Source organism: Aulonocara sp. 'chitande type north' Nkhata Bay, linkage group LG23, assembly GCF_057382095.1.
Source record: "Aulonocara sp. 'chitande type north' Nkhata Bay isolate Kocher_YH1m ecotype deep benthic linkage group LG23, A_spYH_male_GT1.1, whole genome shotgun sequence".
Classification (NCBI taxonomy): Eukaryota; Metazoa; Chordata; class Actinopteri; order Cichliformes; family Cichlidae; genus Aulonocara; species Aulonocara sp. 'chitande type north' Nkhata Bay.
Window position 1 is genome coordinate 50122819 of NC_141365.1, and position 24092 is coordinate 50146910.

The following is a 24092-nucleotide window of genomic DNA, read 5'->3' on the forward strand; positions in this document are numbered from 1 at the left end:
AAGTCAGCAGAGTAGCTGATGGGTTCCCAGATTTTCAGCTGTGCATGTGTACTCAAGAAATAGCCCACTTCAGATGTAGTCGCGCTACTGGAAACGCCTCAGCTGGAAATGCCTTAGTTGGAAATGCCTTAGTTAAGCGCACAGGAAGCTGCTCACATGGTTCCCACTTGCATATGGTGCCCAGTGCTGTTTGCACATCAGCACAATCCAACATCACATGAAATTTGCACTTGGAAGCTAGCAGGTCAAAGCGACTGATCTGATCTACCGATGCTGGATATTTGCATTCTCATTTGCACCTGTGTTGGATGATGTCTAGAGAACTTCAGGGCTGCAGTGTCTGTTCAGAAACAGCAGAATGCTTCCTGTGTCTGCATAGGTTTGCTCCTTGTAGTCCAGCTTCCTCAAACTATGGAAGCTGGTTTCCACCACTGGAACAAGAACATTTGTGATCTGTGAGTCACAATTTTGAGTTATTAACTCAAAGTTTCAACTTAATAACTCTTTTTTTTTTCTTTTTCTTTTTTGGTAGTTTTGACTGATTTCTTAAGACTTTTGAGATAGCAAGTCAAAATTTTGAAATAATAAACCAAAGTTGTGGGGAAAAAATATTATGTTTTTATTACTTCTTTGGTTTTTTTGCAGTGTTGAAAAATGATTCATGAAGCAATGATTTTGAGTAAACTGCAACTGAAATATATTTAAAAAAAAGGAAAACTTTATTCATTCCGATAGTTAATCATGAAAGAAAATGTGCTTGGCAAAAAAAAAAATTGAATGTAAATTTCTGAATGAACTGGAACAAGTAAAGTTCATTTTACATTGTGCTCCTGCAACAAAATTACTCTGTGGATAAAACAGCCGTAAGTGTGGTCACAGATTTTATTGCAACCTATTGTAGCAATGCGTTTCTGTCACACTGTGAGGAAAGTCCTAACATTTTAGTGCCAGTCACACCTCTCCAAGCACCTTTCTATTGTGCCGTTATTCCCTGTGGCATGTTGTTCTCAGGCTTGTGTCGTTTTTGTTCAGTCAACAGAGTCAAGGAAGACGCTTGTAACAGTTAGGTGAAAAGCTTGTATGCTTTTAACTCCTGCAACTACCTAAAACAACATCCCTCCCTCTTGAAACTCTTAGAGGAGGTTTGATTTAAACTGACTGGAGCAACGCAGACCTCAGTTTTTAAAGCTGAACTTTGATGAGGTACTGTGGGGCTGGTGAGAGGATTGGTGCCGAGAGCATGGTGGACTGTTGATGATCACACGTGGAGCTCGAGAAAGACAACAACAGTTGACGTGGTTTGCTGAGAGTTAATAAATACCTGTTTGTAAGCCTTCATCGCAACTATGCACAAAGCGCTTCTTTACAGTCTCCTGAATGACGAGAATTAGTTCCTCAAAAAGATTTGCTCATTGAATCGTGCAGTGCTTGATCGGAGCTCCAGCTGTGCAATCACACTCGCTGAGCTCACAAACAGCTGAATGGTTTACACTCCTCATGATTCATGGCCTCCAGGTTTCCCTGCTGAGTATGAGAGAGATGGTCTCTGCTTTGTAATGACTTTTAAGTGTTTTCTATTTCTTTTAAGATTCAATCAGTTTCACTGTTTAACGTGTTGAGCCTGATTCCAACAGATTAAGTGGCCCACTCTCACTTTGAAGTGCATTTAGTAAACTAGCTGTACAGTGGTTTGTGTTTATCTGACAACCTTTAACATCTCAAAAGAGAGGAAAGAACTGCGTATGTGTAAGCACATGAGAGGCCATTATTACCTTGTTCTAACTCCAGACTGCTCATTACCAAGAAGAAAGAATTTAACTCTACCCCTATGAACACATGACTTGAATCTTTTCCATTTTACAAGAGATTCTGACTTCCAGTGGTTGTGAAAAGAAGATCATCTAGAATTACTTGTTTGTATTCATTTTCACTATAGAGCTCTCATTTTGTCTTGTCTTTATGTTCAAATATAGTGTGCGCCTTTTTCTGAAAGAGAGAGAGAGCTGAGTGTAAAAGCAAAGCTCTTGATTTACCGGTCTATGTCTCTGCCCTCACCTATGGTAATGAGCTCTGGGTAGTGACCAAATGAATGAAATTGTGCATACAAGCAGCAGAAATGAGCTTGCTCCGAAGGCTGGCTGGCCTCTCCCTTAGAGATGGGGTGAGGAGTTAGTTTTGTTTTTTGTTTTTTGATTTTCGGATTATGTGATGGTTTCAATTACTTCTATCGTTGTAAGTATTCTTCCCTTATGACTTGGATGTAAATTAAAATACTATTTCAGTATTTAAGGCAGATAACCTAAGTATGAAGAATGCTTACATGATGTACATACTGTGAATGCCTGCTTTTGAAACCTTAATAAAAATATGAATTAAAAAAAATAAAAAGAGATGGGGTGAGGAGTTTAGCCATCAGGGAGGGTCTCAGACTAGAGCAGCTACTCCTCCACATCGAAAGGAGCCAGTTGAGGTGGTTTGGGCGCATTCTGGGTGAGGTGTTCCAGGCATGACCCACTGAGAGGGCAGACCCAGGACACACCGGAGAGGTCTGGGAACGCCTTGGAGTTCCCTCAGACAAGCTGGAGGACGTGGCCGGGGAGAGGGAAGCCTGGGCTTCTCTACTTAGGCTGCTGCACCCGTGACCCGTCCCTGGATAAGGGAAAATAAATGGATGGATCAGCTGCAGCCCTTATTGGGAACGGTCTTCACTTGGCTGACTAAAACTGTTGCCAAAGTGCTTGCTCATAGGGGGTCATATGATTGTTGGGTTTTTCTCTGTATCTATGAAGCGCCTTGAGGCAACTTATGTTGTGATTTGGCGCTATATAAATAAAATTGAATTGAATTGAATTAAAACGTGTTTGTCCTACTGCAGCCTCCATAGCTGGGATAGAACTGAAATAGGTAAGAAAACTGAATTCAGTTGTCTTCAATCTACTGGCATCTAGTGATGAGATTTTACACACTGTAACTTTAAAAACTCCTAAATAGTTACAGATAACAAATGTTTGGGAAATCTGTTCATGTTTAATTCGTCTAAAAGAAAAAAATATCAGCCTTTGGAGATTTTTGAATCACCAAATATCAGTAACAGTCTTAAAAACTATCATTATTTTGCCCATAACAATGTAAGAAATGAACTAGTAGTATTTGTTTTTCTCTCTTACTACGCTTTTTATTGATTTTGCTATTGTTTGAAGGCATCTTACTCTTTGTACAGTGTGTTTTAATGTTTTGAAAGCTGTTGCTTAGTACCCGCCCCACTGATTCGGCCTTGACTGAGGCCAATATGTAAACACAGCCCTCACACTTGCTTTCATATTCAGGCTCCTTAAACTCAGCTCAACAGCCACTTTTTATGTGTCGGAATCAGTCGGCGTTGAGAGGACCTGTTGCCTTGACAACGCACTGATGCACAAAGCTGCGAGGCGGGCGTCGTTTCAAATCCCGGCACATGCAAACAGTCACACATCAGATCTCATGAGCCCACTCGGGCAAGAAATAGACAGTACATAAAAATACATACACATGACCCACAGACAGCAGGGGATGCCATTCTGCTTCACCTCCCCTCCCTCCCCTGCTGTTCCCCCACCTCTGCAGTGATGATGATGGTGAAGAAGATGATGATCCCACCCTGCTTTGCATTTCCTCCACACAGTGACTCATGGCGCGCCTGCACACTGTAGATGGGAAGCATCTCTTATCCCACATTGCTGCCAGTGTGTGCTGCAGTTCCGGACAGTAGTTCACAGGTGCAGCAGTCACATGACTCTTGAAGGAGGGGGGGGTCATATGATGCAGGCAGGCAGTCTGAAGTGGGGTGGGGGTGTGTATATATATATGTATGTTTGTTTGTGCGTGGTTGAGGTCGAGGCTGGGTGTGCGCGCAGTTGTTTGGATGACGATGACAACGTAACATCATGTGGAGCAGACTGTGGACCAAATCTGGGCCAGCAGGATTAGTGGCTCGTCTGATAAATTGCTGAGCGGAGGGTGCCCTGGGGGGATGGGCGTGTAGACGCGTGTGTGTGAGTGTGTGTGTGTCTCTAGGTGTGTGTAGGTTAACCCATGCGTAGTGACAGGAGTCAGCTATTGTGAATAAAATGAAATGTATGGGAGATGCTCTCCCAGTTAGATTTTATTTCTGCACAGGAGAGGGTGGGCGTTCGGTCAAGCATTTTGATTGTGTGAGTGAGTGTGAGGATGAGGGTGAGATGCTGAAACAGAAGCTTCAGTGCTCTGTTGTATTGCAATTAAGACTAAGAAATCACAATCGCAGGGAAAACTCTGAGCACAATGACGTGCAGGCATTTCAGCCAGCATGGATGATGACGAAGCATGACGGGATTAGTTTGCATGAATTTGCATTAAAGTTGCCCGTGTGCCTGTTTCAAGTGTGGAGTGGAGCTAGAGATGGAGGGGACAGGAACATGGAAAGAAATCCCATTTGTTTGGAACATTCCTTTAAAAATCCACAAAAACACTGGCCTGAATGAAATGTTTGTATTTGTGTTGACATCTTTAGAGTTGTGTGTACGTGTGTGTGTGTGTGTGTGTGTGCATTCAAGGTAGATTAACCTTTGTCAGCATCCAACGTTTTGATTCAGGAATGAGAGGGAAGTGTCTCCTTGGCGACCGACGGCAGAGGGCGGAGGCGAAACTGGGTCATCATAACCACAGATTAAGAGACCAGATCTGGACGCACATGCACACACCAATGAGCAGACACACACACGCAGATGAATAAAGCCAGACAAGTCACAAAGGCACATTGTTTCTACTGATAAATTAAAAGGATTGTCTCAGGTTAGAGATGAGCAAGGTGCAGAACTTCAGCCTCACTCTCTGGCAAAGGTTTTCCTTTTAGGGGAAGCCAAAAGCCCATTAAAAAAGCAAGGATTAGACTAAAGCGACAGCGGGAGGCTCATAAAGCCGTCGCTGAGACAATGTTTGTGTGTGCGCGCGTTAGTGTTTGTACCAGTCTTTGCATGTTTTTGCTCGCTTAAGTGATGGTCTGTTTTCAGCATTAGTGATACAACTCTTATATTTGACTAATGGAGGCAAACACCCAAACATCAGCTGCTGTCACACATGAACTCTGGACAGTGTCTGCAGAGTCAGAGTCTCTGGTTGCCCTTTCTCGCATTTAGCAGCAGGAGATTCAGACACATTAGCGCATGCAGGAGGCAGGACAAGTCACACCCAATCACTGGCTCTGAATTTGGCCGACAGTCACCCACTCTGTCCTTATATGGCCACATTGGATTCAACCAGTCTGGCTGAGTAATGTAAAGAAAAATCAGTGCTCCAGTGTATGTGTGAAACTGGTTATTGTGGGGTGAAACAAGCAAGCTGTGGAAAGAAGAACGAGTACACAATACAATTTGATTCGTGAGCCCAATAAGTAAAGTTTACAAAAAGTAACTTAATCGATGCTTTCTATTTACCTTAGAAGTTCGATTTCGAAAACTTTAAGGTGATTGCTTTGGTTGCAACGGTAATATACATCCATCCATTCTCTTTCGTTTATCCAATTCAGCGTCGCAGAAGGCTGCAGCCTATCCAAGCTGTCATAGAGCGAGGGGCGGGGTACACCTTGGACAGGTTGCCAGAAACAGACAACCATTCAGACTTATATTTACACCTATGGGCACTTCAGAATCACCAGTTAACCTGACCTCACTAACTGCATGTCTTTGGACTGTTGGAGGAAGCCAGAGTACCCGGAGAGAACCCTGACAACCACAGGGAGAACATACGAACTCCACACAGAAAGGCGCAGTCAGAAACCCAGAACATTGTTGCTGTAACAGTGCTAACCACCGTGCCACCATGCTGCCAGGGCTGAAAATGAAGCTAAGACAGAAGTGCCATAAACTGCAGTTCCTCTAATGGCTACTTGAGTGATTCAATTTCCCATCAACTCTGATATTAAAATGCACAACTATACAAGAGATATAACCATGTTTGCAGCTTGGTACAAAAATGGCTTTGGTCTGAATAATTAGTATCCTTCTTCATATTCTAAAAGTTTGGCAGCCACTTACTTCAGTTCAGTTCAACTCATGTCAAAGCAGTTTGTATTGTACGATTAAAACCTTACAATAATAGAGAGAAAAAACCCTAACCCATGAGCAAGCACTTGGTAACAGTGGGAAGGAAAAACTCTCTATTAACAGGAAGAAAGCTCCAGCAGAGCCAGACTCAGGGAGGTGAGGCCATCTGTCACTGACCTGGTGGTGCTGTCTTTCTGGACAAATATGGTTGGTTTGTTTTTGTTGCATAATTCAAGCTGAACTGAAACTGTTCAGTTCTGGTATTTTATACTCCACCCTGTCATGCCCTTGTAGTCCATTTTTCAGAAGTTTGTTCCTATGAGCTTACTTGGTTGGCATGGTAGCTACGTACATCACTTAGCTGTAGCTACAGGCTACTAATAACTGTGTCATCATTTCAGCTAAACCTTTTGCCATCACTCAATTTTGTAACAACAGTTATTATAAAATAGGTATGTGTCAACCTGAAACTGAAAGCTTTATATCCATGCAACCAAAAAAGTCGACACAACTGCAAAGCAGAAGAAATGGCCCACCTTTAATTCTCCGTATACTGTTTCTCCTGAAGGATCATTTCATTCCCACTGACATAGAAGTTGCATTAGACAAAGACAGGCACAAATAGCTCTGAGTGGCGCACAACTGATTTCTCTAGGCACGGACCAACAGATACTGCAGGTCATCATGAGGCCATCCTCTGGGATCGGAGCTCATGGCTTCATAGCTCAACAAAACAGATGCTTAATGGTGTTGAACAGCGTGTCAGGAAGACAGTTAAAAGGTCAACGCGATGCCTGTAGTGAGACTGAGCGTCACACACAAGACAAAGGAGCAGATTATGGAAACAATAACAGGCATTTGAACTTTAGTGCTCTTTGTCACTGTACATTCATCCTGCAATTTGTTTGCATTGGTCTTTTGACAAAGTGATGCAACCGTTCAGATGTATTTATTTTGCAGCAAATCATAGCATAAATCATCTCAAGGCAGTTGACACAGTAAGGTCAAGACCCTTTTAACTCTTTTCCACATAAAGACAAACTCCCCTGTACCCTCAATGACAGTTGTGACCTCAGTATATATCAGTAAAGGTGTGGTTTAATGACCCTTAGTATAGTTTCTGGGTTTTGAAAAGGCCATGGGCAGACAATAACTTCTGATGCACACACAGTCATTTTGTTCCAGATGGTCAGTCACATTCGGTGACTCAGACAAAAAAACAAACAAACAAAAATAGTTATATTTATTTATATAGCACATTTAAAACAACAACTGTTGACCAAAGTGCTGTACATGTAAAATAAGATAAGACAGGCCTTCTTTAAACTGCAGCTCAATTCATGTTCAAGCCTTTCACCTCTATCTACCGAAACGCTGTCAAACCTAAAATGAGGACGTGGGCGCAGCGAGTGAAAGATTATCCAGGCAACTTATCAGCTACCTTGGCTTATCAACAACCTTAGGGTTGCCAACTGTCCTGTTTTAGCCGGGCCAATTCAATTCAATTCAATTCAATTTTATTTATATAGCGCCAAATCACAACAAAAGTCGCCTCAAGGCGCTTCATAGATACAGAGAAAAACCCAACAATCATATGACCCCCTATGAGCAAGCACTTTGGCAACAGTGGGAAGGAAAAACTCCCTTTTAACAGGAAGAAACCTCCGGCAGAACCAGGCTCAGGGAGGGGCGGGGCCATCTGCTGCGACCGGTTGGGGTGAGAGAAGGAAGACAGGATAAAGACATGCTGTGGAAGAGAGACAGAGGTTAATAACAGATATGATTTAATGCAGAGAGGTCTGTTAATACATAGTGAGTGAGAAAGATGACTGGAAAGGAAAAACTCAATGCATCATGGGAATCCCCCGGCAGCCTACGTCTATTGCAGCATAACTAAGGGAGTATTCAGGGTCACCTGGTCCAGCCCTAACTATATGCTTTAGCAAAAAGGAAAGTTTTAAGCCTAATTTTAAAAGTAGAGATAGTGTCTGTCTCCTGAATCCAAACTGGAAGCTGGTTCCACAGAAGAGGGGCCTGAAAACTGAAGGCTCTGCCTCCCATTCTACTTTTAAATACTCTAGGAACAACAAGTAGGCCTGCAGAGCGAGAGCGAAGTGCTCTAATAGGGTGATATGGTACTACAAGGTCATTAAGATAAGATGGGGCCTGATTATTTAAGACCTTGTATGTGAGGAGCAGGATTTTGAATTCAATTCTGGATTTAACAGGAAGCCAAAACAGGAGAAATCTGCTCTCTCTTTCTAGTCCCTGTCAGGACTCTTGCTGCAGCATTTTGGATTAGCTGAAGGCTTTTCAGTGAGTTTTTTGGACATCCTGATAATAATGAATTACAGTCGTCCAGCCTGGAAGTAATAAATGCATGAACTAGTTTTTCAGCGTCACTCTGAGACAGGATATTTCTAACTTTAGAGATGTTGCGCAAATGGAAGAACGCAGTCTTACATATTTGTTTAATATGTGCGTTGAAGGACATGTCCTGGTCAAAAATGACTCCAAGGTTCCTCACAGTGTTACTGGAGGCCAAGGTAATGCCATCCAGAGTAAGAATCTGCTTAGATACCATATTTCTAGGCTTTTCAGGGCCGAGTACAATAACCTCAGTTTTATCTGAATTAAGAAGCAGAAAGTTAGCGGCCATCCAGGTCTTTATGTCTTTAAGACATTCCTGCAGTTTAACTCATTGGTGTGTGTTATCTGGCTTCATGGACAGATAGAGCTGGGCGTCATCTGCATAGCAGTGTAAATGTATGCTATGTCTTCTAATGATGCTGCCTAAGGGAAGCATGTAGAATGTAAACAGAATTGGTCCTAGCACTGAACCCTGTGGAACTCCATAATTAACCTCAGTGTGTGAAGAGGACTCTCCATTTACATGAACAAACTGGAGTCTATTAGATAGATATGATACAAACCACTGCAGTGCAGTACCTGTAATACCTACAGCATGTTCTAATCGCTCTAATAGGATATTATGGTCGACAGTATCGAACGCTGCACTGAGGTCTAGCAGGACAAGCACAGAGATGAGTCCACTGTCAGAGGCCATAAGAAGATCATTTGTAACCTTCACTAAAGCTGTTTCTGTGCTGTGATGAGCTCTGAAACCTGACTGAAACTCTTCAAATAAACCTCTGCAGATGATCTGTTAGCTGTTTGACAACTACTCTTTCAAGGATTTTTGATATGAAAGGAAGGTTGGAGATTGGCCTATAATTAGCTAAGACTGCTGGGTCTAGAGATGCTTTTTGAGTAAAGGTTTAACTACAGCCAGCTTGAAGGCCTGTGGTACATAGCTGATTATTAGAGATAGGTTGATCATATTTAAGATCGAAGAATTAATTAATGGCAGGACTTCTTTGAGCAGTTTTGTAGGAATGGGGTCTAAAAGACACGTTGATGGCTTGGAGGAAGTAATTATTGAAGTTAACTCAGAAAGATCAATTGGAGAAAAAGAGTCTAACTTAACATCAATGGTACTAAGAGTAGCTGTAGATAATATTACATCTGTGGGATGATTATTGGTAATTTTTTCTCTAATGATAAAAATTTTATTTGTGAAGAAGTTCATGAAGTCATTACTAGTTAAGGTTAAAGGGATGGTTGGCTCAAAAGAGCTCTGACTTTTTGTCAGCCTGGCTACAGTGCTGAAGAGAAACCTGGGGTTGTTCTTATTTACTTCAATCAGTGATGAATAGTAAGATGTTCTGGCTTTGCGGAGGGCTTTCTTATAAAGCAGCAAACTATTTCTCCAGGCTAAATGATGATCCTCTAAATTTGTGACACGCCATTTCCTCTCCAGATTACGAGTCATCTGCTTTAGGCTACGTGTTTGAGAATTATACCACGGAGTCAGGTACTTCTGATTAGAGACCTTAGTTTTCACAGGAGCTACAGTATCCAGAGTCGTACGTAGTGAGGAGGTGAAATTATTAACAAGATAATCGACCTCTGTTGGAGTAGCGTTCAGATAGCTGCTCTGCTCTATGTTGGTACAGGGCATTGAAGATGATAACAGTGGTTGGATTATATTCTTAAACTTAGTTACAGCGCTTTCAGAAAGACATCTACTTTGATAAAGTCTACTCTCCACCGCTGTGTAATCAATAATTGTAAATGTAAATGTTATCAGGAAATGATCAGACAGGAGAGGGTTTTCAGGAAACACTGTTAAATGTTCAGTTTCTATGTGACGAGTGATGATTGATCACTTCCTACGTGGATACAGCTTAAATCTTAACAACTTGCATTTAAACTGTTGTGCAGCTATGCTAATGGCTCTGTTAGCTCACAACACAGAAGTGGTGTGTGCCAAATGCTAATTCCGAATTAACATGCTAATGGAAAGCAAGATGATGAATAAACACAAGATATAGCTGATATTTAGTATAACTAAAGTACAGTATAAATTAAAGAACACTGACCTGTCAATGATGCTGAATGAAAGTTATTACCGGTCAAAGGAGCTTGCAAAGAAAAGCGTCTGGACTTCTTTAAGTTGCTTGAAGACGTTTCACCTTCATCCGAGAAGCTTCTTCAGTTCTAAGGTCAAATGGTGGGGAGTCCCAGATATAAACCTAGTGGGAGTTTCCCCCCACAGAGGGACAAAGGACCCCTGATGATCCTCTAATCACATGAGCCAAGGTGTGAAAGCGGGTGTGGGTCCCAATCAGCCAGAGTTTCGGGTGTGTTCATTGTGAAACCTGGCCCCACCTTATCATGTGATTTCCTGAGGTCAGATGGCCCAGGATGTGAGTGGGCGTTAAGGCGTCTGGGAAGGATCTCAAAACTGGATTATAGATGGCAGACAGTTGGTGTCGTAAACCCCGCCTCTGTTCAAAGATGGTCGCTCACAGTGGACATAGAAGCTTCTTTCACTCCTCTTTCAAACCATCTGTCCTCTCTGTCCAAAATGTGAACATTGGCATCCTCGAAAGAGTGACCTTTATCCTTAAGATGCAGATGGACTGCTGAGTCTTGTCCTGTGGATGTGGCTCTTCTGTGTTGTGCCATGCGCTTGTGAAGTGGCTGTTTGGTCTCTCCGATGTAGAGGTCTGGGCATTCCTCGCTGCACTGTACAGCATACACCACATTGTTAAGTCTGTGTTTTGGCTTAAAGAAGTCCAGACGCTTTTCTTTGCAAGCTCCTTTGACTACGATGACCTGGGTGACTGAGAACCTTCACAGACAGAAAGTTATTAACATTTCTCCTAATGGGGAAATTTAGAGTGAACTATCCAGCAGTTGTTGAGAAATTTCACAATCATCAAATTGCTCTCCTGATATTTAGACTGTAGTATTGATATTTTAACCTTTACTGGTGGTGATGAAAAACAAAGCTTGCTGAAGTCAATAGGAGTTATCCTCTGGGGATCATGAACATCTCTGGGAAAGTTCTTCTAATCCATCATGTAGTTGTACAAAGATTTCAGTCATCTCCATAAATGTGGTTAAGGGTGCTTCCTGCTGCACTTACAGATGTGCACTCAGAAGAAGCGAAGCGTCTTGTGGGTGATTCACGCTAGACAACTTGCTTATTTATTTACACGCACTCTAACAGTGCACAAGATGATTCTTCCTCACAACAACAGGAAGCGTTCAATACACTGGCTGCATGTCATCAACAGTAGCCTTCGGCTGAGCTGGTCGTGGGAGCAGAAACGATTTTACTGATAGCACACTGAGAACTTTCATGTCATGGTTATCTCCTTGATTAGATTTTAAGTTTTGGCTGATGGGACATAGAGCCACAGCCACATGAGAAGTTTTCTAGGAACTGATAGGATCGCTAAAAGATCTCAATCACTGCAGCCTGCCGGCAGTGTTTCCCATCTCCATGGAAACAGCAGAGCCTGTATCACTCTGAGACAAGACTGCGCTGATAAAGAGGATGTGACCACCTCCAGAGTATCACGATGGTGTAGAAATATTTAGATTGAAGTCAGTTTGAAGCTGCTCATGGCTATCGTTGCAGAGGCGCTCATAGGCCCGGCGTTCTCCTTTTCTTCCTTCTTTTATTCAACATTAGCTGCACATCTGCTCCCATGAAGGAGCTGCAGTGTGCTCGTTACTGTAGTACGACCCAATTTGAGCGCCACTTTCCCTTCTGTGTCGTTCTAATGAGGGAAGACAGGCAGTCGACAGGCACTCATGCCTTTGCCTTTAATGGACTGAGAGAGTTGTGCAGGCAGATAAGAAAGTTTCTGCAGTGCTGCAGAAGCACAGAGGCTTTTTTTCAAGCTTAACAACTACTTTAAAATGACCTAGATGTTGGATATTTTCCAAAATCAGCTGTTGCATGGGTCACTTCTGATCACGGGCTTCAAAAGTTTGCATTTTAAATATTTACTGGCGTCACTGACATTTCCCTGCATGCCCACAGAAACAAGCACACTGTTTAGGGTCCAAACTACAGTCCTAGTCACACTCTGTTGTTAATCATTTCACAATAATACACAGAGGCACAGTTCTATACCTGACTGCCACCCCAAACACACAAACACAGTATGCATCCCTTGCATACTGTCCTTTGTACTGAACTGATGCGTCAGTTCAGTACAAAGGAGCACGACTCTAAGGATGGCAACATGGCACAGTTGGTGCACCCTTTTCCTTTCATTTTAAATGAACTGCCATGTAATTTGGTACAAATATTCATTTTTCAGATCCTGCTGACTTTGGTAATCTCCCCCAATTTGTTGTTTTAGTGAAATGTCTGAACAATGAATTCATGCTGTAGAACCACCAACAGATTTTAGCTGCATTTGTGAAGGTTTTGGCTCATTCTGTGACTCACACACTTAATAATGTTACACAATAATCTGTGAGGTGAAGTAAGAGAAGTTTGGAAGAACTCTGTCTTAAGAAATCCTGCTTGGAATTCCACCATAAAAAGAAACAGTTTTGTTGCGCCTTACTTGGTAGGAATTATGAGGACTCTGACTTTCTGACGTCTCTGGAACGCCAAACGGCATGTTGTGTGTGTATGCGTGTGTGTTTTTAACATCGTGCACATGTGCATGTGTGTGGCAGGGTGATCGTGAAGAGTGCCAGGAAGCACTGTATCTCATCTTGTGGACAAGTCCTTAATCTGTGTGACCCAGCAAGGGATTATGGGGGTTCTGAGAGAAAAATGGGACTTGAAGCTCACCCTTCCAGCCTGGTAACTGACAGTTTGAGTTTGTGTGACTCGGTCCTTTTGCATTTCTTCCCTCCTTTCTTCCATTTTTTTTCTTTTTGTGTCCCAACGCATGACTGTGTTTTGCTACAGATCAAATTAACTACAAAACAGAATTATACCATTTACTGATTATTCAATATCCTCATTGTATGAGCTCTCATTGTTCTATATGGACTACAGAACTGCATAGACTGTAGTGCTTGGCAACTAGTACAGCTAAGTGAAAAGGAATAATCCCCAGACTTAAACTGAAGTCATTTGGTTAATTTGACAGTGAATATAAATGGCCAACTTAAGCATAGCAGCCCAGTAATTTCACATTATGTGTCCGGAGGGAAATTTGTTTAGAAAAAAGCTTCATGTTGAGGTATTTGGATACATTTCCCAAGGTTGTTGCTGATCCTGTTTCTACTGACTTTAGTGGGAAATGCTTTGTTTTAACAAGATGATGACTTTAGCCTCAAACTATCAGTGCTTAGTGGGCAATAAATGCAAAAATGTATTTATAAATAATCACTTGATGGTCATTAAGGTGGATTTTTTTTTTTTTTGGCTACATTGTAAAAAGAAAGAAAGAAAATTTACTGGTAATTTTCAGCCAATACATGATCCGTTTTTTTATGGATGTTTGCGTAAATGCAAAAATGGTAATTCAGCTCATAGTTTTTCTTTCCTTTCATTTAAAATGTTTTTTGCTGATTTTTTTATTTTGTATTTCTGTGTCTAAATTCCCTTTTAAAGCTGTATCCATTCATTTTCTCTCACTTTTTAAGCAACAATGGCAAACATTTGCTGTTTCAGGTTCTCGAGCAGAACAGTTTCCTTCATGAAATTATAATGATTAACTTGTTAATTAAAAACTCCAGATGAATCATTATGGGAGCTATTCACAGCCTTTGTATCACTGTGGATTTTTATTTATTTTTTTTGTGGACCACACAAAGAAATAATTATGCTCTATGATAACTACATGTTTTCGTATGGCAGAAGCTCAACTAATCATCTGGCTCCGGTGCTGAAGTGTGCTGTCATTAAAGGGAATAATACTTCTTACCAAACTCCCTTGACTCCTACATGTTTTCGTGGTGTCTCGTTGGGTGGTCATTCATTTATGCAGCAGGCTCAGGTTTCCTCGTGGTGCTTAGAGCCATTCAAATGTCAAAAAGTCAGTGTGATTGGAGACCCTCTTGCATATGGTGCAGGGCAGGGTGTTAATTTCAACCCTCAGGGTGAATGGACCCACTAAATGTCATATATGTCACGTTAGCCATTCTGGCGTCTGATGTTTTGTTAGATGAAAACATCAGGGGCTGTTGGGGTGGGGTGGGGTGAGGGGGGATTTCCTAAACTGTTTTTGTGAGCTGAGCTTTGTCTAAAACAGGGACGCGTGGGCTCAAATTAAAATCTTATTTAAGAGGATTCGGGACAGATGGTGTCCCATTGTTTGGGGATGTGTTTATTATTAGAAAATGGGGTGAATGATGAAAACTGCACAACACACTCCCTCGACCCCCACTTTGCATAAACACCCCCACTTTGTAGGCATTTCTCTGGGATTCAAGGACCCACCTTGATCGGTTTTTCATTAGATTGTGGGAACAACTAATCAGCAGTGAAATGCAGAGGTGAACGTGTCGCTTTGTACCAGTTCGGAAGCTCTAATTGGTCAAAGATGGTTCGGTCAGAGCTCAAATGAGTTTAATTGAAGCTACTTAAACACAAGAGATTGATTTTGAATGAAACATAACCATTATGCAACACACAACCAAGCGTGCTGGCTGTTAATGAGAGCTGGCTGGTTGCTCAGAAGTGTTAAAATAACTGATGTTCAATGTGAGAGAAAGCTGAAAATCAGTCACTACCCCCTTTTCCCAGCCTTCCTGCTCAGGTTCTTGCTCGCTTTTATTTCACACAGTTACACTCTGTTACAGCATCTCCCTCTTTTCCCCTCTTCACTCCCTCCCTTCCTCTTTCTGCCTCTTTCCATCCTTTCCTTCCCTCCCTCATTCTCTGTTTCTCTCTTAGCTCACCAGATGGAGAGGGGGCGGTGTGTGTGTGTGTGTGTGTGTGTGTGTGTGTGTGTGTGTGTGTGTTTGTGGTTGCATGGTTACTCGTGAGTTTGCATATTGAAATCACCTGCACATTTTGTCCTTATCCAAGCAAACAATAAAACAAATCAAAATCACAGGAATCCACAGATGAAACAGTCTGACAAGATTTTATTATTATTATTAATTTTTTTTTGCAATAATATGTCACCAAAATATATTTAGAGAGTAATTTACATCATGAGGATGATTTTGGGCGCCAAAAAGGGAGTCGGCAGCCATTATTTTGGGGGCATTGTTCTGTAACACCGATGCGTGTGCATTTGCATTTCGAAACTGAATTGTTGATATAGACAGAGAGACGGTGGCGAGCTTAAACAGAGAGAAGGAGAGATAGCGGGAGAGAGAGAGGGAGGGTGTGTACGAGAGAGAGAGACGGAGAGAGAGAGAGCATCCAGTCACCAGGATAGGCTCCATCATCCACACACTGTAAGGTACAAGTGCAAGTAGCCTGCAAGGAGACTATATTCCCCTAAAATAATGGACGGGACAAAGCCTGCCATGGAGTCCAACGCAGAGGAGACTCAGGACGAGGGGCAGGAGAGCAAAGGTACGCTCAATCCGCAGCTGGCATTTGCGCGTTTTTGGCATTTTTTCCCCCTGTCTTTGGAGACATTTGCGTCTGCGCCAGCGCGAGCGGGTTTAACCTACTTGCAATGGCTTTCTCGCTTGCGCGCGACACAATAGCATGGCTTTTTTTGTTCTGCGGCCGCACACCTATTTGAGGGCGATTTGGCGACGTGGGAATATGGTGATCGAGATTATTTCGCGCGGTTTCGAGCGCAATTTAACGTCTTGGTTTGCGATTTCAAAGAATGTGTGTGCGTGGGGGGGGGGGAGACGGATGCAGGAGGGAGACAATGAGGGGGTGGGCGGCTTGATGCGCTCGGGAAGGTTGCTCGTTCTGGTTTTATGGAGCATGCATTAATGCCAATTTGCTTTTGCGTTGCTGCACGATCGTGAGCTCATTCCTGCCTAATGAGCGGCTGATAACGGGGCCGCGCGCCGTGCACGGCTGCATTATTGTTTTCCGCCAGGTGGATCCTCCCGCCGCAGCCGCTTTGATTGTTATCGGCGGTCTCCATGAGGGCTGAACTGTCAGGAGCGCGATTAATCGAATATAGAAGAGATTCTTATTTGTTGTTGTTTTAAAAAAAATAATTAAAAAATCAGCTTTTATTAGACGAACCGGAGGCTACGAAACAATCAATGATCCTATTGGCGCAAAAAGATGGTCGCGTCCATCATTTAGAACCCAGGCGCACTCGAAACAGAGCCTCTGTGTGATGCACGCATGCCGATTTGGACCCCTGCGCCATGCTCGTTTTTATATAATGCAATGAAAATGCAACAATGTATGTCACACCATCAGTGGTTAAAATACATTTAGACCTTTACATGCACATGGAATTAATTTACAGGCGCAAATGTGCAAACAGCCTGTCACCTGTCAAAGACAAGCAAGCAATTAGATATTTTTCCCTCAAAATCGTGCTCAAACTGTTGCTCATACTGACTCTGTGTAGGCGTTTCTTTGTGCGTCGGAGGACTCGACATCCATACAGAGTGGATGTGACTGATTTGTTTTCGTTGTGGCCTGGTAGTAAAAATCACATCCTGCAGTTTGGGGGCAGCTGAAAACAGGCCCTGGTGATTATAGACTTACTAAAATGTGAATGTGCAGCACAAACAGTCTGAGGTGTAAGTCGTAATTTAGTCAGTGATGGGTGTTTTAAAGATAAACACCTTTTTTATGTTTACACCTGGGGAAGGGTTGTGTTTCAGCTGATCAGACATCCTGCCCTTAGGCCTCCTTAGAGAGGAGGATAGGTGACACCAAGTCAGAGTGCATACGCCCGGAGGGCTTTGCACAGACACTCACCTCACAGCGCCATGCAGTGTCTTCTGCAGATTGCATTCACAGTTGTGTGTGAACCCATCTTAAAATGAAGTGTTTATGCTTGAAAACCGGCTAAAAATGACTAGATTGGAAGCAAATATTTACATTTGTACTTTTAGTATTAGATTGGATTCGGTAAGTTTGGAAGGAAATCTTTATTCCTAGTTGGAAATCAAACTAGAAGCACATTCTCTGTCAGTAAGTTTATGTGGTTTTGCTGGAACTCTATTTTATTCCTTGGTCCTGTCTCGGTGATATTGCTGGGTCACCGTTTGTCTGTGACGTAAAGTTCAAAAGTGTGGGGTGTCCCTCAACAGTAATGTTTCAAAAAGATATTACATCATCTTCTCCCAAGGCATCCTGTCACGCGCACGCCCATGTCCAATGAGAGCCTTTTGTGTGACTTCAGCTGAGAGAGTGGGCGAAGCCTCTTTAAAGGCCTCTAAAGATAGAGAGCCATATTTATAGCTATCGATAGATCCCTTGAATTCATTAATGACTATTTTCTGAATTAGCGACATTATAACACAACTGCTTTCTCCCAGTTCTGCAGCCTCGCTGCTGTGCTCCAGGTGTGATGTTGCGCAACCAAGTCCACCTACACCAGTGGCCCAAAATAGACCAGATTGGAGGATGGCCTATTTGTTGGTGTAATCATTTGTGTGTGCCTTTGACATCTGGAATGTGACCATAAGCTTGTAGCATCCCTTAAGAAGCTGAAGACTTAAAGTTGGGGCAACAAGGCGAGCGCTGTCGTGTAAGGCGCTTGTGTCCGTGTGTGCCAGCATTTCTGAATCAGGAAGCACATGTACGAAGTTTGGAGTAAACACTTAAACAATCCCAGATGCTTGGTGTCACAGTCGGAGGCTCAAGGCAGGATTTGTGCTTAAATTGTGATGCTTGAGTTCCTATTTCTGCAGCGGATTCTTCGTGTTTAGTTTTAAACGACTGATTAAAGAACTGCTTATGTCAGCTGATTGCGGTTACATCCATTGTGGCACCGTGGGTAACAGGAAATTGTAGCAAGAGCAACAGAAAGTAGAGTTTCTTCTCTTTGTAGAGGCTTACACTTTTTTCATTGTAACATCCACTCAATGTCATGGACACATTTCGTGAAAATCTAAATGAATGCTAAGTGCTACCTAATAGAATACACCGCAAAAGCAATGGGGGCCTCCACCCCAATGGAGACAGCCACCTCCCGCCAAATAGCTTGAACAGCATCTTTGTGATAGTTCTTATTATAGCAGGCGTTTCCACCTGTACATAAAAGACAGATTTACGAAGTGTCTTAAACCTGCATTCTCTCTAACGGCCAGCAGAGGGCAGCTCTGATGGAATTCCAATTGTATAAAAGGCAAAAGGGAAACTGCCGTTTGTTGCCTTGATCTGTGACCTCAGGAAATTTTTTTCTCATGAGTTTATGGGCTCAAGCACTAATTTAAAGTTTTATTGAATACAGCACAATGCTCATTTTTTAAATTAGCCCCTTATTTCTGTCCAAAGAGATGACCAAGAAGGATATGTTTGAGTGGGTTCTACATTGTGACTGACAAGTTACTATTGAATGAGCACACAGCATCCTTCTGAGCCTGAGTTAAACCCACCCATTTCTCATCCGTTCCAAAACTATGCTAACCAAAGTCCATCTTTTATATACAGTATGTATGTCTTTAGGATCATTTCTGCGACAAACAGAGAAAAAGTGAAAACATTACAATTTAAAAATCTGTCCATAATGTAAATATTTTGAGTTTCATGCTCAAAAGTTCTGTACTTAAGAGGATGTGTAGTTAGATATAATTTTTTTAACTTTCTTGCCAAAGTCAAGTCTGTCAGTTAGCGTTTAGCATGAAGACAGGAAGCAGTGAAGCAGCTGGCTTTCATGGTGTGTCTAGCTTTGGTTATTCTTAGAATATTATAAGTGAACTGAGTCATAAGTATGATATTTTAGCACATACTTTGGATTATTTCTCTTCACATTACTTGCTTCCATTAGCTACATGTTCCCTTAGCTTCAGCTCCATTAGCCAATCATGGCAAACAGAGTCTTGTTCTTAATTGAACCTTCATTGTGTCTGTCTGCAGGGTCTCTGTGTGACATTTCGCTGAGAGTAATTACAAACTGGAAAATGAACACAGAACACAGACGTGGTTTATAATCAGGGGGTGGGTGGCGGGTGGTGTTTGGGTGGGTTCGGATTGATCCTTTTGCTTGATTGCTTCCTATAATCTCTAATCTGTGCGTGTGCGTTTGTGCATTGAGGTGCTCTGAGCTCAGATAACAAGACATCATCTGTGCTCTCTGAGGTGCAATTATATCAGATTTCATTAGGCTGAGACAGTTTGATTAGCGAAAGCAAGCATCTCTTTTTTAAAAACATTTTTTTACCTTTTTACCTTTTACTCCCTGAAGTGGCTTTAAGCGCTTGAAAGTGCCCCTGAGCGCATTTCAACTTGCTGCTTCTGTCCTGCCCTTTGTTGTAAATGCTTGGCCTGTTCACACACACACACACACACACACACACACACACACACACACACACACACACACACACACACACACACACACACACCGTCCTTCCCTCTCCTGCTTGTGTGTGCGTGCAGGCCTGCTCTTACATAACCCAGTGCCGGCTCGCCGTCTTTGGTTATGATGTTCAGATCAGAACCGTAAGAGATTACATCATTGTCTGGAAGGATACAGGTTTAGTCGAATTTTCTGCATGGAAGGGCAGAGCTGCTGCTGCAGCTTCTGAAGCACAAAGCGAGTTCCTCTTAATCAGGCTTTGTTTTTTATTTTTTTTGCTTTCTGCTGTCTTACCCGCATCTGCATTTAAAAATTCTGAATCTTACAAGACTCTCGCGCTAAAGCAGACTGAAGGGTCTGCATGTCTTTGTGAATTTCAAAACGCTCCTTTTCTTGCCTAGAATCCAGGCCAGCGAGAATCTCTCCAGATTTGACAGCTCATTTTAGGAAAAAATAAAATTTATTTTAAATCAAATCAATTCACTTCAATCCTTTCACTCTTATTTTGAAAGTTCTGTTTCCGCTAAACAACCAGTCCTGGCCCTTCCTGTCACATGTTTCCTAGAGAATCTCTCGCCCCATGGTCGACAGACTCCAGAGCAACCATAACTAGTTTTCTTTCTGCTCTAGGAGTCTTCTTTGAGCTGAAAAGTCAGTCTAAGCAGGCCCTGCTGCAGGTAGAGAGCTGCTTTGCTGCACTAAGCTCATCCAGGATGCAGTAAGAACTGGTTTCTAAGACCATCGACCGGGCATCCAATCAGAGACTGTGTGATACTGCAAATTTTTTGTATGGATCCGGCACCAAGTAAAGGCAGTGCCAGTAATGCCAATTTGCTCATTTTTAACACATTTTTACATCACAAAAGTAACAATCTGAAAATGTGCTTCAGTTTTATTCATAAAGTGACAGCAAGGTTGCACAAAGAGGAAAATAACCACTGTGAGGTGTGATGACATCCTGGCCTTATACGTGTATATATTTGGGGGGGGCAGACAGGGGTCACTGGAGAAAAAAAGCTTCAGTGCTACAGTCCAGCTGAGCCCAGGCTGACACCTTGAATTTAAAGGCCAACCTCTGTTTGATGATCCTCAATCAGGTGAGGCGGCGGTGAGGAGCCGGGCGGGGCTGTTCTCCCTGCTGACATTTGGTTTGTGCTTCTCGTGAATATCGGGGTAGTTTCTCTCCCCAGCTGTCTTTACTACATCTCGATCAAGCTATTCTTTAATGTCATATTAAAAAGTTTGGGCTCCTCTCTTGACCTCTCATTTTTTATTTGTGTGTGGATGTAAAGCACCAACAGAGGATTTATTTGCCAAGTAAATACACGTCCAATGGAGATTTTTGCTCCTTTTTTGAAGGAGCATGCCGCCTGTGTTCAGTCTTTTTCTGGCTTGTAATCCACTTTACAGACCAAATCAAAGCTCTGCTGCCACACACACACACACACACACCCACACATACACATAAATCTTAAGAAGCTTCCTCTCCACACTTGTGAAGGAGTAAGATTTACCAGAAAGCCACTCATTATTCAGCGCTTATATTTGTCTTCAGGGCAGGAAACTGGTAAATTCATCACTCGGCCTACACGCATTTATCTTCAGCGGCTTTGTGGAGCATCCCAATATTTTTCTCTCTTGCAAAGTAGAAATTAGATAAAGTTCAGGTCACGATATACCAAAGTTACATTGATATGAATATTTTTTGAGACGTGTTGGTGTAAGCCATGCTTACAGGTGCTGCTTCCTTTATCGGTGCTTTGACACAGTGTTTCAGTCACCATTAAACTGGGAGCTGACACCTAACAGTCCGGCCAAATGCAAACCTCGCTCTTTCTCTCACACACCCACGTCTACTCGAATGCACAGACTCGCCTGAGCTGGAATCGGTCTCCTACTCGACTTTGTTACAAACAGCCTCCTCTCACTAAGGCTTTTACTCCCTTCACTTGCTTTTTATGGCAGACAAAAAAGAAAAAAGCTCCCACACATCAACTATATGTAGTTATGTCCTTGTGAACTTTTAATCTGTTTGTTCATCAATGCCAAAAATATTATATGAACCTGTAACACCAACTGCATCATATTTAATATGAATTTTTGAGACCTCTACATCATCAGTATGACTTTATTTTTTTATAACCAGACACATTTAGAGCCACTGAAGTAGCAAAAATTATACTAATTCAAACTTGTACATGCAAGTTGGTAGTTAATGTCTTTTATTTTAAATTTGTCAGAAAGTTCAGTTTATTTCATAGTTCAGGCTTTACAGGGTTAAAACAAGGACAAGTTACATTAATAGTGATTCACGGCTTTATTTATTTATATAGATAAGCATCAAAGACAAATAAGAAAAACTTAAGAAGTATAGTTTGTCTTTTAAAAAGTGAAATCTTATTTGCTAGTGCCTTAAACCTTAATTCTTTCTAATGGCCAGCAGGGGGCGACTCCTCTGGTTGCAAAAAGAATAGAAGTGCATGGGAAGATGACTCTTTTTCCCACTTGATTTAATGTCACAGCAGGAATGTTCCTTATGGGGTTATGGTCTCTATCACCAGTTTAAACTCTGTATTTGGCGACACATGAAAATATGGTCCCATTTTAGTCAAATAGACAATATCGCAGCATTTGCTTTCAGATCGGGCTACCGTGTGATTCTCTGTCACAGAAGCGTCCTGTGTGCTTCGTTTCTCAGTCAGATCCTCTCAAGATAGTCAAAGATGCCAAAGTTGAGGCTTCAAAATATCCATAAATGGATGATTTTACATGCATTTTTATGTAGCTGGTGATTTGCTGTGCTATCAGGTCAATGTTGCATGCAAGGAATCAGCAAAACTAAAGGAAAATCTTTTTTTTTCTGTGCAAAACACAAACTACACTTGTGATTCTGTCTTTACATGCTTTAAAAATCCCTCTGACAAATCTGACCCCACGTGCTCTGGCATCTTCACTGTTCCCACCGATTAATTTGTCATTAATTTTTTTTCTGCTTCTCTCCTCTGCTTCTTCTGTCTCCTCTCTTCTCCTCTTTGTCTTGTCCTTTTCCCTCTCTCTCATTCCCACATTTACACTAATGCGCACACACCCTTCGCCTATCCTCCTCCCGCCCCGGAGGTGTGTGAGGTTGTGGGAGCATGTGAAAGCCGTCACACAGAGAGAGGCTCATGTGTTCCTCATTTGAAGCCATTTGCCCAAAGCATGCTGTCAGCCTCCATCTGGATATGTGTGTGTGTGTGTCTGTGTGTGCGCTTGTATTTGTTTACGTGTCAATGACCAGGAGTGGTTGAGGGGAATGTCTGTGTCAGTGCTTCGCTTGCACTAAAGGAAAAGCTCTATTTTTGGACACACATGTGGGCGAGACCGTGTGGTGCACCATTGTGCTCTTACTCTCGGTCCCTGCACTGTGGTCACATTTTTTTTATTTGGCTCTGATCTCTGTGTGTACACACAAAACAAGGACTATGTCGTGTTAGAGTGCCTTGCTATTTATTGTCTGCATGAAAGCGCGCTGCACTGAGGAAACTCCCTTTAAAAGAGCCTTTTGTTTCTCACCTTAAAAGGAATCTTTGTATTCGCTGCGTCACAAAGGAGTTTTAAAAAGAAAGCATGGTGTTTTACAACATGTCAACAGAGTTTTGATATTGTTAGTTTAATTTCACTTGGTTTCTGGAGTGGGTTAACTCATTTCAGCTTAGTTTTTATTGTGTGACTTACAGTGGCAGGTCCAGTCTTTTTAATTATTAAAATATGGACATCAGGTGATTTAGGAGATTTTTCTACATCAGCATGTAAATTTGCCCAAAATGACTAAACTAAACTTGAGAATGTGCCATAATTTCATTCAGCTAATCATATGACAGCAAGTTAATGCATTCAGAAACAGTTAACATGACTATGAAGTTAGCACTTGGGGGAAGGTGATTTATGTGGCTTTGAGCGTGGTTGGTGCCAGACAGGCTGGTCTGAGTATTTCAGAAACTGCTGATCTGGTGAGATTTTCCCACAAAACCTCTCTGGGGTTTATGGCCAGAAAAAATATCCAGTGAGCAGCAGGTGTCTGGATGAAAATGTCTTGTTGATGCCAGAGGTCAGAGGGCAATGGCCAGACTGCTTCAAGCTGATTGGAAGGCAACAGGTAACTCAAATAGCCACTTGTTACAACCAAGGCATGCAGAAGAGCATGCTGGGTGTCACTCCTAAAAACAGATGTTTGGAAAAATGTTGGCTGGTCTGATGACTTTCAAATTTTGCTGCAGCATTCAGATGGTAGGATCAGAATTTGGCATAAATAAGC

General features: G+C 42.2%; 1 protein-coding gene across 2 annotated transcripts in view; it reads left to right on the forward strand.

Annotated features, from left to right (window-relative positions):
* The window catches only part of LOC147302936 (neuronal membrane glycoprotein M6-b-like), a 51485-nt gene that overhangs the window by 6192 nt on the left and 21201 nt on the right, over window positions 1-24092 (forward strand). Inside the window, exon 1 of one of the 2 annotated variants that reach the window (XM_086284104.1) lies at window positions 15735-15915. The exons of the other annotated variant lie outside the window; for it this stretch is intronic. Coding sequence (XP_086140230.1) covers window positions 15846-15915 — 70 coding nt within the window. The 5' untranslated portion in view covers window positions 15735-15845. Of the gene's footprint in view, window positions 1-15734; window positions 15916-24092 lie in introns of those variants that run through there. 2 annotated transcript variants of the gene reach the window in all.